Consider the following 14,812-nt stretch of genomic DNA (forward strand, 5'->3'; position numbering starts at 1 on the left):
TGCATTGTGTAGCCAATAACGTGTAGCTGTGGGGTTCAATATTGTATTGCACAAGTATGAGGTTTGTTCAACACTAACGAATCATTTGGGAGCTTTTCGCTCACAGTTCGAGAGCAAAAACAGATGCATTTACGCTCCCGACGAATTGTTTTCAGTGTGTACTTAACCTCACATGATCTTAGACGGACAGGATGGCCTTTAAAACCGATCCCTGCGGTGTTAAAGTACACTGGTTCCACAGGTTGTCGTTCTATCGAGACACGACTTGCAATTGTTTTTGGACCGATTGGTGATGATTATTTTCCAATCAGAATTTGACCAATCAACATGATAGAGTGGGCTCACCTGGACAACTGATGCGAAGCAAATAAAAAATTGAGTATTTAATTCATTTCACGAAACAACCAACCAGAATTCAATCACTATTAAAAATTAGAAAGCAAACTCGCTATAACGCTTAGAAAATCGCTTTGATACTATATCATGCAGCAAAAACCCCTAATATTCGGGTAAACAAACTAACAGATGTTCCATTCTCCATCCAACAGACTCCTACCGCAACTGCTCTGTGGAATAGTGTTGATCTGCGTCATATCTGCCCAGCAATACAAACCTCAAACGGCCAGCAACACCCACAGTTCGGAGGAAGACACATCAGACGCCTCGCCAGCGGCCAGCGGAAACGTGGCATATCGGGCGCGTCCATCGTACTCGGCTCAATACAGCAGCTCCGAAGAGGAGGAAGAAGAAGAACCTCAGCAAGTTTACAACCGGCGACAGCATCATCCTCAGCAGAACAATAAGAATAAGAAACCGCTCGGATACTCAAGCGAGGAGCTCGAAGCCGAGGAAGAACCCGATCGGTTGTCGCTTTTGTTGGAAAAATCGGATTTCCACTGCACCGGACGGACTACCGGGTACTACGCGGATGAAAGTCTCGCCTGTGAAGTGTTTCACTATTGCCAGGAGAACCAGAAGCACTCGTGGATTTGTCCGGAAGGATTCACCTTCCATCAGGTCCATTTGATATGCATGCCCCCATCCAATGATAACATCTGCGAGCAGTCGTCTAAGTATCACTTCGTAAACGACTATCTGTACAAACCACTTAACATGGAAGAACACATGACGAAGCCTAATGTGACTTTGAGGTATTAGATCTTAATGCGTCAATCATGAACCCAAGCTTATCAATTCTTTTCCCGTTTCCAGATACTCGGAACGCTACTATCCGGAGAACTTCTACGTCGACGAACGCCACTACGATTACGAGCGTCAACAGCGTCACCATGAAGAGCGTCGTCAACCGGTGCAACAGTCAAAGCCCCAGTCCTACCATGCTCCCCAGCAACAAACCGTTCGGAAACAGCCATCGTACAACGGTCCAACGACACCTTCCTACCGGATAGTGTCCTCGCCGAGTCCAACCCATCAGACCGCATTCCGCAATCCGGAAGAAATCAACATTTCGTTGCAGCAGAGAAGGCCCGGTTATGCGCCAACTACCCAGCGCTACGAGGACGATGAAGAGTACGGGAGTTACGAGCGGAAGTAGGTCAGCGTTTGGTGGCCACCAGTTGGGTCTAGCGTTTAGTTCTAGGTATAGCAGTACTACCGTAGGTTTTAGGATGTACGAAGAGCAAAGTTTGAGTTCTTTTGCCATTACAGTGACACTATCACTCTATGCCTTCTGTAATCTCATTTTTCTTTGTCTGTTATCTGTTTTACTATGCTTCGCCTCGACCTCTCGGAAGCATCCCGGTTGGGATCTTTTCCGCTAAGCTGCATTCATGGGGTGAACATTTGTTAATGTGTAGTTACTAATATGGTTGAATAAAATTTTAATTTTATTATTTATTCGTAAAATGTTGGTTTCATTCTGAGTGGGTGGGACATGTTACCGACTATCCGTGATCATGGCCAATAGCCCGATCATCTTTCACTCGAATATCAAACCTAAATCCACATTAGGTTTAAACTACTTTTCTAGTGATGACGATAGATAGTTTCAACTAAACCTATTATGTACAACTGCATTTGTCAACACATGTCATTTGCAGAAGCAACAAATTCTCTGACGTCGGGGCGTTCGAACAAATATATGACACTGTACTGTCCCGATATATGGAATGTTTTGAATATTGAACCGATGCATTTTTACTTATCGTCCATATTTATTTTCCGTCGATCTTTGTCAGCATTGAGTACCTATTACCGACGCCAGAGAGACGACTCCACCATCTAAAACCTAAATATGGACCGGGACTAACGGCTTTACTCCCTTCCGAAGAAAGATGTGATCACAGATTTATCACCCCAGAAAATCCCAACGACCTCAACTGGGATTGAACTCAGCTCCCCTAGGGCGTAAAGCAGTCGCCTTTACCACTTAACCACCGGTGCCATCTAAACAGACGTATTTGAACAGTTTAGTCGGGAATGAATCTCAGCACGGTACACAACAAACTAATAAATAATAGCACTGACAATCGTAGCCATGACTCAGTACCTACTGTGCATCATTGTATATCCGCAACCGGTTAAACCCGTGCTCATATATGTAGGTAAGCGAAAAAGTCGGCTCACGTAAAATCTCGTGATCTTTCGTTGTGAATGGAGCTCTATCTTGAACAAAGGTTCGGAAAATGTACCAACTAATGGTTATTTTACTAATAACAGCGGTTGTAGTTATGGCGAAGGAAGACTCTGAAATGGTAAGTCATTAGTGCAATTTAAGATCCAAGTGACAGATATATTTTTTACATTTTCTTTTTCAGAGTGAAGCCGAATCAAACTCAGCTGAGCAGCGTAACTTACTGACGTTAATAATCGAAAACATACCAATTGAAGTGGAGTTTCCAACGACGCCTACCCCGCCTTCTTGTGGCCGAGTTCATGTATGTGGAACAAGATGCTGCAAACAGGGAAATTTTCCGTGAATCTTTAGAAGCGGAATAGTTATGGGAAATAATAGTTAAGGGACCAGAATATCAAAACAAAATAGTATTAAGTATCCTCTGTTGATATTTGCTATAAATTACTGTTATTTTATCGACTAAACACATTCGTAACACTATCTATCTATATAAAAGTGAAAGTTTGTATGTATATGATTTATGGACTCCCAAACGGCTTAACCGATTGCCGTCAAAATTTATACACAGTATGCATTTGTTATGGAGCGTGTTTGTGTGCTATTGATTGGGAATAATCCGCACGCCAGATGGCGCTTCGGAACAAATTGTGTTTTCTTCCTATTTCGTTGATAGTCGCAGCAACGCGCAATGAGTATTAGCTAGTTTTACATAAAAATTGCATGTTGTTATTTGATTCTGATCGGAGAAGGTGACCGTACTCGGTGAAAAACGTTAAAATTTTAAATTTACATGATTTGCGACCATTTACATAATTGGCTTGGAGCACCATGAGCCCTGCAATTTTTATTCCCAACCGAGATCAAGTACAATAGCAGAAAGGTTATGCTATATTTTTAAACACACGACTGTCGAAAAAGATGAAAAAACACTGTTTGTTGGAATTTTTTCTATTATTCCTTTCAGCTCTACACACTTTACCAATTGTTTTCCCAAAAGTTTTATCCCATCCAAAAAATAGGATTTTGGAAGTTCTGCAAAATCAACCCTCCCGCAACTTAACGTTTAGCCTAAGTTGCTTAAAACCACAGTGTTTCGAATGATATCGCAACCATAGAATGCCGTCCATTAATTGTGATATTGTAAATTCATATGCGAGAAAATAATTCCGTGACGTCTTCTACGAACTAGCTTTCTTTATTTACATTTACATACGCCAATCGCTTGTTTACCAATTATCTGTCAGTGTCATTCCAATCGAGCATCAATGTCATTCCGATTGAGCAGAAGACGTGTCAAATGTTCCAATCTGATGAATGAATTTTGGAAAGTAGGGTAACAGAGGTATTTTGGCCACCTCACATATTTTGGCCCACCCAATCACTTTTTTATGTTTATTAAACGAATTTACATAAAATTTTGAAAATCTAGTCGCAGTTTTCTTGAAAAACTCTTATTACAGTTATTTTATACCAAGATTATTGTTGCAGATACATATTACCATTATAAATCGCAAAATTGTGGAAACTCATCAACCTCTATATAGGAATGATGGAAAAACTGGAGGAAGTAGCAATGTTGCGAACTACTTTCAAAACATATTGTTATTAAAATACGTCATTTTTTGTTGAACAAATCATGTTACTGTAATCATAACTAATTGACGAAAGTAAAATTATACGAAAAATTACATCGCAGATCATACAATAAGCTATGACCACAATATATTTTACGATTTAGGGATAAAACACATTTCTGCCATATCTTCTGCAATTTACCTTTTCATCCGTTTCTTGACGTTATTGCTACTCAATGAAGAATGTAGGCGGCAAAGCTTGTTGTTTCGCATATTTTTCCTTCTTGTTTATTTGACACGGCTCGATGTGTTAGCATAAATGAGCCGTGGGACTTTTTCGATTTTTATACCATGTAAAAAATAAAATTAACTTTCTAAATGCCTGCCTATCGGGTCTTGTTGCGTGTTGAGATTCTCTTCCTTGGCTGTGAAACATTCTGTGTTGTCGCCCGGACTATGGAGATCCTTCGTTCCGTCTTGTCACACGTTTTTGCTCACGTCCATGTCGTCTTCGGTACCGCATCCATGATGCTCACAGTCGCATGTTCTTGTTTGCTTCTTGAACTTATAACTCGCTTTTGTAAATCCGTTTCCATCGGCATTTGATTCTTTATTGATGGTGTTTTTTTTTATTCATTTTTTTGGCACGGCTCAAGGCGTTAGCTTCACGGAGCCGTGGGTCTTTTATATATTTACATGATGTAAACAATAAAAATAACAAACAATTAATGCTAAGATCGATCCCGTACGCGCGACTTGCCATTACGCGCGGAGATCCGTTTTCGTGTCGGGGAAATCCTTGCATTCACGTCAACTATATCAAGGGGGTCATTTGTATCTTTGTCGTCTTCGTACTTGTCCGGGTCATCATCGGGGTTACTGCCTTGATGTTCGCGATCAGGTGTTGTTCCTAACTTCTTTCCCTTTCGGGTCACGACCGTGAACCCTCCGTCATTGCTAGTAGCTCCCTCGTTGCTGGAATTAACTGTTGAGTTTGTGGTACTTGAAGCGACTTTCGCAGTTGTCATTATTGCTTGAACAGCAGCCACAAATTTGGCAACCGTATGTGGCTCATGGAATGATATTGGAGACTGAGTGTTGATATTTCTTTCTGTAGATGAGCTTTTCTTAGCGGTTTCTGGGCAGGGTTGTCCGTAATGTGCCGTTTGTTCACAGAACTGGCACGTGTTAGTTTGTCCTTGATATGTACATAAAGTTTGCTGTATAATGGTATCACCCCTTCTGTTGTGCACTACAGAGTAAGGTAAGAGGGAATGGGTTGGTCTACCCGCATTCTCACCACAAAAACACCATTTGAAATACCTGGAAAGTAGTTCCTCCACGTATCCTCCGTGATTGATTCCACTTCTCCGAAATACGACATGAATCTTTTAATGGCCACTTTGCAAGTACGTGGTGCCAAATCATGTAATTTAACTTCCACGTTTCCGTTATCCATATACACAGGGATCTTGATTTTTGCGGTGTCACAATCCAGAACGTGTTACAAGTTGTTTTGCGAAATGATTTTTTTTGCCTGGGCGAATTTGTTGAACGTTATCAGCACCGCGTGTCTGACGTGCTCCAACTGAATGAAACTGACGTCTGAAAACCGAAGCTGCATTTTCTCCTTCAGCAAATGTTCCACATCACCAATACTCGGTCTTATGCGGAAAGACCGGAAGTCAATGGCCACCGTGTTGGCCCAAAGAATCACATTTTGTTGTCGAGACTCAGTCATCTTGATAGAATAATAGTAACGGTTCGCTTTGTTCTTCAGACAAAGCACACAAGAAAAAAGCAACTGCTTGCGCTGGCTTGGGTAGCAGCAGAGAGCACACTGGTATTGTGACTGATGCCTTTGGTGGTTGAGAATAGACTGAAGCTTGGTTGTTAGTTTGGAGGCATTTGGTGTTATCATTGTTACTTCACTCTTGGTAATGGCTGTTTGTTTAGTGGTACTGGGCCCGATCGTTGTTGATCTCGTGTTTGTTGCTGCTCGCGGCATTATTCAGCTCATTTGAATAAATACTATTGTTGCATATAATAGACTTCCATATTCGAGAAAATATGTATAAAATACTTCCGTAAACAATTGAATGAAATTCCGTTGAAACACTTTCGCTGCCGCACCAGTATATTCCAAACTAGCCGTATAAGCTGTCAATACAGTCAAAAGGCAGTACTTTTGAATAATCCATTCGATTTTACTCAAATCAATAGCTCGAGATGGATGTTCACCCTGACATTTTCTATAGTAGACCAGTAGTTGAAACTGACGTAATAATTAGAAATCAACTAAATTTGTGCAAATAGCCTTCTACGAGAAAAATAACCATATGTACATATCAGACACGAGTATTTTTATTCGGTTGACGTCATCTTGCAATGGTCCATAGAAATAAAGACGTTGAATCTCTAGTATGACGACTTGTCATTTCAATTGTTTGTTTACCATTTACCTAACAGTGTCATTCCAATCGAGAACGAGACGTGCTAATGGCCCCATGGTATGTTATGCGATTAGAATGACTTGACAGATACATTGTAAACGATTGAGATGGCGAGTCATTATTCAGAGATTCAGTCACATTAATAGGAATAACATGGATGAATCAAAAGAGAAAGCTGGAAGAAAAATAGAATTTGATAATTCTCTATTCTTTATTTCTGTGACAGTAGTTTACTACACCAATATTAAATTACTGCGAGTATACACCAAGTGGGCGACAATATGTTTGCAAAATTGTTACCATGGCCAAAATATATTTCTGCCACGGGCCAAAATGAAATTTGGGTGGCGGAAATAGAAAAAAAAGTATTTTATGAAAAATACAATTTTTATTGATTTCTTAGTAAATTATACGTTTATAAGGGATCTGTATTGATGGTCAGATGTAAGCCGATGTTGTGTATGAGTATATTTACCAACCTTTGCAGTCTTTATGTCTTATTCGCAAAATTTTAAAAACTATGTCCTAAAGTGGGCCAAAATACCTTTTTTACCCTACTATGCATCAAGATAATTTGAACAAATCTCGAGACACAGTCATTTGAAGCAAAAAAATAAAAATTTCTCAGCACGTTTCTCGCTATATCTCACTAACCAAGCTGAATGTCAAAACTCTGAAAACTCCACTTTGTAGAGATTTTTTAGACAAGTGATGTGGCATATCCAACTCAGTTTATCCCAAAATGGCGTTTGTCATAAGATAGCACAACAGCGACGAAGTTGCTTATGCTTTGTTGTTTAAAGGGTGAACACGAAATTATTGCGACACATTCAACAGGGCATGACTTTTTTACCATTGGGTAAAAATCAACCAAATTTTGCACACTTTCTCATTGATATGCATTGTTTACATGCTGTCAAACTCAAAGTCGTGTTTTTCGATTCAACGAAAATGGAGGTGAACCAACGCGAGTCGAGAGAACAAATTCTTTCCAAACACCTGGAATTTCCTGACCTGTCGCATCGGCAGTTGGGAAAAATGTTGAACATTCACCATTCAACCGTCTCCAGAGTGTTGAAGCGGTTCCAGGAGCGGTTGACGTTGGACCACGGCAAAGGAGCTGGAAGAAAACCGGGACCGGAGAACAAAAAGACGGAGGGAAAGGTGAAGCGAATGATTAAAGCAAATCCCAACGTCTCAAGCCGTTATTTGGCTAAAAAGATCGACATATCGCAGAGCTACGTTCAGAATGCAAAGAAGAGAGCTGGACTACATACATACAAGGTACATGACAAAATATGGCTGCTGTGTGATGGAAGATGAAACGTATATAAAAGCCGATTTTAAGCAAATTCCGGGGTTGGAGTTTTTCACCGGCAAGAGCAAGTTCTATGTGGACGACAAATTTAAGAAGAAGAAAATGTCGAAGTTCGCCTCCAAATATCTCATTTGGCAGGTCATCTGCTCTTGCGGACTGAGGAGTGAGCCTTTCGTGACAAAGGGCACAGTAAATGGCGAGATCTACAAATCTGAGTGCCTCGAGAAGCGCCTTTTGTCGTTCTTGCAGCAGCACGACGAAGCTCCGCTATTTTGGCCAGAATCATGCCACTATTCTAAAAGTGTCCTGGAGTGGTATGAGGCCAATTCTGTCCATTTTGTTCCAAAGGACATGAATCCGCCAAACTGTCCGGAGCTGCGCCCGGTGGAGCAGTACTGGGCAATGATGAAGTGGGAACTTCGGAAGAGCAAGAAGACAGTCAAAGATGAGAAGGACATGTTAAGAAAAGGGAAAAACAAACTGAGAACCTGGTACCAGATGACACTGTAAGGACTTTGATGAAGGGTATCAAGCGAAAATGCGTTCAATTTTACACTCAAGGCTCCGTCGATTAGCTTTACTTTTGATTTTTGAAGTAAATCTATCTATCTATCTATATCTATCTATATTCTATATCTGTATATATAAAAGTCAAAGTTTGTATGTATATGATTTATAGACTCCCAAACGGCCTAACCGATTTCCGTAAAAATTTGCACACAGTAGCTATTTGGTATGAGGCATGTTTGTATGCTATTAGTTGGAGATTATCTGCCCGCCAGATGGCGCTTTGGAACAAATTGTATTTTCCTCCTATTTCGCAGAGTGTCGCAGCAACGCGCGATGGGTATTAGCTAGTATATGTATAAAACTACCCTAAAATTTTGGTTTGATTTTAAACATTATAAGAAAATTGGCATGACATTTTCGGTGTCGCAATAATTTCGTGTTCGCCCTTTAAAACGTTCATCTTATTACCGGGGTGTTACGAAGCTTACGCGATCGCGGGCATAGGTGTGCGTGGATGATCGAGAAGAACTTAAGCGTTCGTATATTAACGCTCGCCATCTTCACGAGCCAAAGGGACAGTTCGAGGGAGTTAAGAGATAAAAACACTCGTCTCCAGTCTGATCATCTCTTACAGATGACGAATGAATCGATCACTATGCCCAAGATCAAGAGTCATTGACCAGCTGAACCAATATGCCCCCCCCCCACCTTCGAAAGTGGAACATCCATCTCAGCTGTCTGCCAAAACGCTTAATCTAATGATTATGAGTTATGAGATTCAGAGATCAAAGAACCAGCACTCGCTCGGATCTCCTACTCTTGTCAACCACTCAAGAGTACGCGCTCTCAGGCTCATCGCCGAAGCCCGAACAATAGTCCAAACTGAGTAGAAAATACTTCTTGTTCTAGTAAATAGCATCGCAAATTCAAAGTAAAGTAAAAGGCTGGAAAATTCTTAGACAACGTATTTATTGATCATTTTACTACCATTACCGGAAAGATAGGTTACTGGGATTCCATTGAGAAGGTAGCCATTTTCCGGTTCTGGCAGTGTACAGTATATGCATAGATGTTTGCATTGGGTAATACCTTACAGTAAATAATTACGGGAGACGCTACTTTAACTGTTGTGGGATCACTTATTGCACTGAATCAGCGAAATCCTTCTTAGACGGTGGCGGTTGGGTGCAATGTAGCAAATCAACATTATTGTTGAGAGATGGATGGATTTTTCGAACGAATGAAATCCGACTTATAGTTGATTTTGACGTCGATTCTTAATGCAATACACATTCATCGGAAGTAGTAAACTGTTGTTATGCAGCATAAGACTGAACATAGGGGCAGATCATTTGTGATGCATTTTTCAAATTCAACAAAATCAAAGCCATTTTTACATTGGATTGTTGTAATTTATGCGAAGGCAGATATTGCTTAGCAGAGGGCTGGCTGGAACCAAATTCAGATTCGGGGTCAATCAAAAACGGCATTAGCGATCTACCCCTGTGACCATACCGTGGTTTTCATCCACCTCTCCCTGGCTCGTTTGCACCCATTATGTATCAGATAGCGCTTTTAGTGTCATTGACAGTTGTTTGGGATTCTAGAGGATATTACCATTATGGTGAAACATAATCTGTCTTCCTAATATAAAAAGTTATATTGCATGAGTCAAATGAAATAAATGAGTTGAAATATTATTTTCGACTAGTGAGCTTTTCAAACTTAAAGTTGTTTCACACTCTGTTCTTAAGACTGTTCACAATGCTGTTGAACAGTTATTTGGACGTCTTCCAACGTTGGTCTAATCAACGTGTCCTTCATGGCCTAAAACCATCAATAGCGAATCTTTATAGGATTACTGCGATCTAATTCAGCTTAGCTCCTCCCATTTGAACCCATTAGTTAGAGCAGTGTCTGCTATCTCTATTCAACGCATTAGCTCAAATGGTAGGATAAGGGACCATTCATAAATTACGTAACGCAAAAATTGCCCAAAATTGACTCCCCCCTCCCCCCATGTAACAAATTGTCACAAATTTATTTATCCCCCCCTCCCCTATTACGTAACAAATTCCTTGAAAAAATTTTTTTTTCTTCGATGAAAACATGTTACGTAACGATCTAGCTTACTCCCCCTCCCCCCTATGTCACAATATGTAACAACTTCTCGAACCCCCTCCCCCCCCTAAAAGCGTTACGTAATTTATGAATGGTCCCTAAATATGGTTACGTTGTACTCCACTTTTTGCTTCGCTCCAGCGCGAACATTTTACATTTTCCTGGCAAAAGTTTTAACTGTACTGCTTCTTAGGAACGAGGCAAACATGATGATATCTATTTAAGCGCAATCCAGTCACTCTAAGTCGAGTTATCAACGAAATAGTGACATTCTGATTAATGAGATGAATGTGGGCTCGTCTACCCTACGAAACTCTTCACTAGATTGGCACAAGCAAAACGAAATCAGCCAACCTTTGAGTCGATTCCTCTTTCCACCAGAAATGTCTCATCTAATTTTCAGCTAAATCGGTCAAGTCCAGTTAACGGATCAACTTCGCCGAAGATTGTATAGGATTTTTCAAAAATGTTTTGTTGGCCTTACACTATTTGTCTCTCGTCCTATTCTTAGCCATTATCCAATTGAATATTGAATTTTATTATTTGGAACCTGTTAAAGGGGGTGTTATTACTTTAGCTTGGCTACATTAGTTATTTAGGTTCTTTGATCAGTTTATGATGGAAATATTTGAATCAGCCTTCTGTTTGTGTCAAAATGTTTTCTTTTGCAAAAAACATCCCACACTATTTTTACAGTAAACGGCAAGTTAGGGTGGGTAGCCTATAACATAGTTTTAATAGCCTACCGCCAGCATCTATTTTAACCCGCCCAATCGCCTTTTCATGTACTGGGATTGAGCAGCCCATATAAAATACAACAGCATTGTAAACAACCTCAGAGAAGCGTTTTAAACTAAGAAAGCATGCTTTTTCGAAACTTCATTTAAGTCCTGCTTATGTCCCTGTTTCTTTAAAAAAAGTTATTCTCCTTGAACTTCCAGAAAAACCTATGGCTGGTGGAAACTTAACTCTACTATTTTCTGTACAATTTAAAAAACTAATGAAAAATTGGAACTTCATCGAGTAAACTGAATCATTCCTCGCGCGCGGAAAGTTCCATTTGCCTTATAATCTACGACCCCTCACTGTCACTTTCTTCGGTATGGGTACGCTTGTGGCGCGCAAGCTCGATAGCGGTATTGTACTCTGAGCCGCAGATGCTACACTCGTGCAAACGCTGCGCACAGTGCGAACGTTTGTGCCGTTTCAGTAGCGAGCTGCTGATGAACCCCCGGTTGCAAATATCACAATGATTCGGTCGTTCACCAGTGTGTATGCGCCGGTGCTGCTTCAGCTGACCACCGGTGATAAACTCCTTGCCACAAATGTCACACTTGTGGGGTCGTTCTCCGGTGTGCACCCGCTTGTGTCTCGCCACTGCGAAGGTAGTGCTGAACGCTTTGTCACAAATGTCACACTTGTGCGGTCTCTCGCCGGTATGCGACAGGCTGTGCCGTAGAAGAAGACTTCGGATCGTGAAACCTTTGCCGCAAAGGTCACACTTGTGCGGTAGTTCATGTTTCCGAACATGCTGCCTGTAGAGGACTCCTTTCTCGAACTCTGTGTCGCAAATGTTGCATTTGAAAGGACCTTTCTCTTCCACCGGTCCGCGTTTCATCGGTTTAGTATGGCTGATCATGTGCCGATTAAGAAGACCTCTCGTAATATACTTCTTATTACACATTGTGCACTCGTGCGATCGCGGTGCGATGTGTCTTCGCTCGTGCCTGATAAGATTTCTTCTAAGGTCAAACTTTTTTCCGCAGACACTACATTCAAGCACACCCTGCTTCGTGTGACTAACCTTGTGAAGCTTTAGATGACTGTTGGTGATAAATCCTTTACCACAAACATCACACTTTATAGGCCTCTCGCCCGTGTGGATTGGTCTGTGGCGCGTCACTTCACTTTTGGTGATGAATCCTTTGCCACAGATGTCACATTTATGCGGTCTCTCGCCAGTATGAACTCGTCGATGTCTTTTGAGGGCACATTTCGTAGTGAATGTTTTTCCACAGACGTCACATCTGTGCGGCCGTTCGCCGCTATGGGAACGTATATGTCGCAGAAGAACCGATCGCTTCAAAAATGTTTTGCCACAAGTTCCGCAATTTAACGGAAGATCGTTCACATGCTGGCGCATATGTCTTTGAAGAAGAAATTTTTTTGGGAATTCTTTGTCACAGGTTTCACATTTATGTGATCCCTCACCATCCTGAGATTTTGCAGGTTTGCCACAAAGATTTCGTCTGTGGTACTTCAACGAGTGCTGAGCCGTAAACCCGTTACCGCAGACCTCGCACTTGTACGGTCTATCGCCGGTGTGCATGCGGACGTGAACCTTTAGTTGACTCCCAGAGATGAATGCTTTGCTGCACATGTTACACTCATAGGGTCGTTCCCCGGTATGGATGCGCTTATGTTTAATGCGGGCACTAGACGTCGTGAAGGTTTTACCACAAATGTCGCAGCTGAATGGCCGCTCACCAGTGTGCATGAGTCTGTGCTTCTTTAGGGTGTTCTTCATATTAAACGCTTTGCCGCAGACCTCACATTTGTGCGGTCGTTCATTGCTGTGGCTAATCATGTGTCTTACTAAGGAAAATCTAGCAGCAAAGCTTTTGCCACACTCGCCACATTGGTGTGTACGCTCAATGGCATGGGTACGCCTGTGTCTGATCAGGGCACTTTTGAGACTAAATCTCCTGCAGCAAATGTAACATTTCAGATCCATTTTTTCTTCTGAATGTACTCGGATATGCCGGTGTAGCTCATCGCTGTTCTTGAACTCTTTGCTGCAGACACTGCATGCAACTGTGTGGTCCACGTTTTCGCCAGCTCCATCATCGTTATCCAATTTAATCTTTGATTCGTTCAATTGAGATTCTGCAGTTTCTTCGGTGTTACACTTTTCCTCTATTTTCAGGAACTGATTAACATTCATTTCAAGCTGCTGGGAACACTCGCCTTTTTCATCTTTTTCTTCGTTTAAGTTGAGTTTTTTCTCGGAATCCTCGTTTTCCGTTGGTTGGCTTGGCTGTTCGACCTCAGACTGTTCTTCACCTGTCACCACCATGGTTTCTTTCTCCTGAGGACATTGTTCAGCTTCTAACTCTGGTTCATCGGAAAGATAGACCATGTCGCTGTTCTCCGTATTCTCATTGTCCACGCTACACTCCAAGTTTTGATTCTCACCCAAAACAAGCTGGTTTTCTCGATCAATCTGCTCGACTGGTGCTGTTGGATCATTTGCATGCTTTCGGGATTCTTTGTCGTCAATTTTTATATTCCGTAGAATCTCCTCAGATTTAAGACATCGCATTCGAAAGCGGGCCGCGTTGGACAGATCACCCAAACACGTACCGCAAATGTTCTTCGGGAAAAAATCTTCATCTTTTATCTAAAACGAAAAAAAAAGAATCGAGGGTCTCAAAAATTTTCAGCATGAGGTTTGATCCAGTACCAGGAGAAACTGGAAGAACTCCGAAGTAAACAGGAAAAAAGTTGTCTTGCGTTCGCTATTTATTGTTTCTCTTAGTCCGGTAGCGAACCAGCGCAAAAAACTAGCAAGTTCGGTAGTGCTACTGATTACTCCGTATCCTGGAACAAATCTATAATAGTAATCTCCACCTACCGTGATTCCACTGCAGTCCTCCAGTAAGTCACGAATTTTGCTGTTGAACTCTTCCAAGGTTGAGAACACATCGAAAGAGTCGCTTTGCTCCTCCAGACAACACCGGCAGCAATCCGGTAGCGCTAGGCAACCAGACATTTCTGCTGGTTCCAATTATTTGCTACTACGACTTTTGTTCAATCTAATGTTTTACAACACCACAAGAAGTTATGAGGATGCTGCTGAACTGGAGTTTCTGCTAGTCTGATCAACGATATTTTGGCAGAGATGAGCATGATTATGCTTTATGTTGGTATTAGTGAACTGTGAATTTAACTGGATGGCGTGTTATAACGCTGTTTTTCATTGAAAAACACAGGGGCAGTGGATTGCAATAGTTTTGCATTTTCTAGTAGAAGTGGGAATGCAACTCTTTTAGTGGCCAATTTGGACGCAGTAGCTTTCTTGTAATTTTCTGTTCGAGACCTTTCGGATGAAGCAAACAGGAATGAAGTGCTTTTATTCTCCTCTTGGCCGCCGAATCACTTGTAGCCGACCTGAAAAGTTTGCTGAAGACATGTAAGCATTATCTGTCATACTTTTTATTTCACAACAAATTTAAAGTCG

The 14,812-nt window shown here is 41.4% G+C and overlaps 2 protein-coding genes and 1 long non-coding RNA gene across 3 annotated transcripts in view; 2 read left to right on the plus strand and 1 right to left on the minus strand.

Moving 5' to 3' along the window:
* Nucleotides 1-1,866, plus strand: part of LOC131691618 (uncharacterized) — a 54,261-nt gene extending 52,395 nt beyond the window's left edge. The window contains exons 2-3 of the mRNA XM_058978152.1: nucleotides 549-1,151; nucleotides 1,213-1,866. Coding sequence (XP_058834135.1) covers nucleotides 549-1,151; nucleotides 1,213-1,555 — 946 coding nt within the window. The 3' untranslated portion in view covers nucleotides 1,556-1,866. The remainder of the gene's footprint in view (nucleotides 1-548; nucleotides 1,152-1,212) is intronic.
* Nucleotides 1,867-2,506: 640 nt separating this feature from the next.
* LOC131690535 (uncharacterized) lies at nucleotides 2,507-3,060 on the plus strand. Its single transcript, XR_009305596.1, has 2 exons — nucleotides 2,507-2,714; nucleotides 2,778-3,060. It is a non-coding gene; the product is annotated as an uncharacterized LOC131690535 (long non-coding RNA).
* Nucleotides 3,061-10,599: 7,539 nt separating this feature from the next.
* On the minus strand, nucleotides 10,600-14,438 carry LOC131689583 (zinc finger protein 345-like). Its single transcript, XM_058974776.1, has 2 exons — nucleotides 14,207-14,438; nucleotides 10,600-13,972 (listed from the first exon to the last, which is right to left on the minus strand). The coding sequence occupies exons 1-2, from the start codon at nucleotides 14,342-14,344 to the stop codon at nucleotides 11,645-11,647; spliced, it is 2,466 nt and encodes an 821-aa protein (XP_058830759.1). The 5' UTR covers nucleotides 14,345-14,438; the 3' UTR covers nucleotides 10,600-11,644.
* Nucleotides 14,439-14,812: the final 374 nt, after the last annotated feature.

Source organism: Topomyia yanbarensis, chromosome 3, assembly GCF_030247195.1.
Source record: "Topomyia yanbarensis strain Yona2022 chromosome 3, ASM3024719v1, whole genome shotgun sequence".
Taxonomy (NCBI): Eukaryota; Metazoa; Arthropoda; class Insecta; order Diptera; family Culicidae; genus Topomyia; species Topomyia yanbarensis.

Bases quoted from the DNA above. Each gene is read 5' to 3' on its own strand.
- LOC131689583 (XM_058974776.1), bottom strand. From the start codon at position 14,344: ATGTCTGGTTGCCTAGCGCTACCGGATTGCTGCCGGTGTTGTCTGGAG. The intron at 13,973-14,206 runs GTAGGTGGAGAT...TTTTCGTTTTAG, and splicing joins AGGACTGCAGTGGAATCACG to ATAAAAGATGAAGATTTTTT.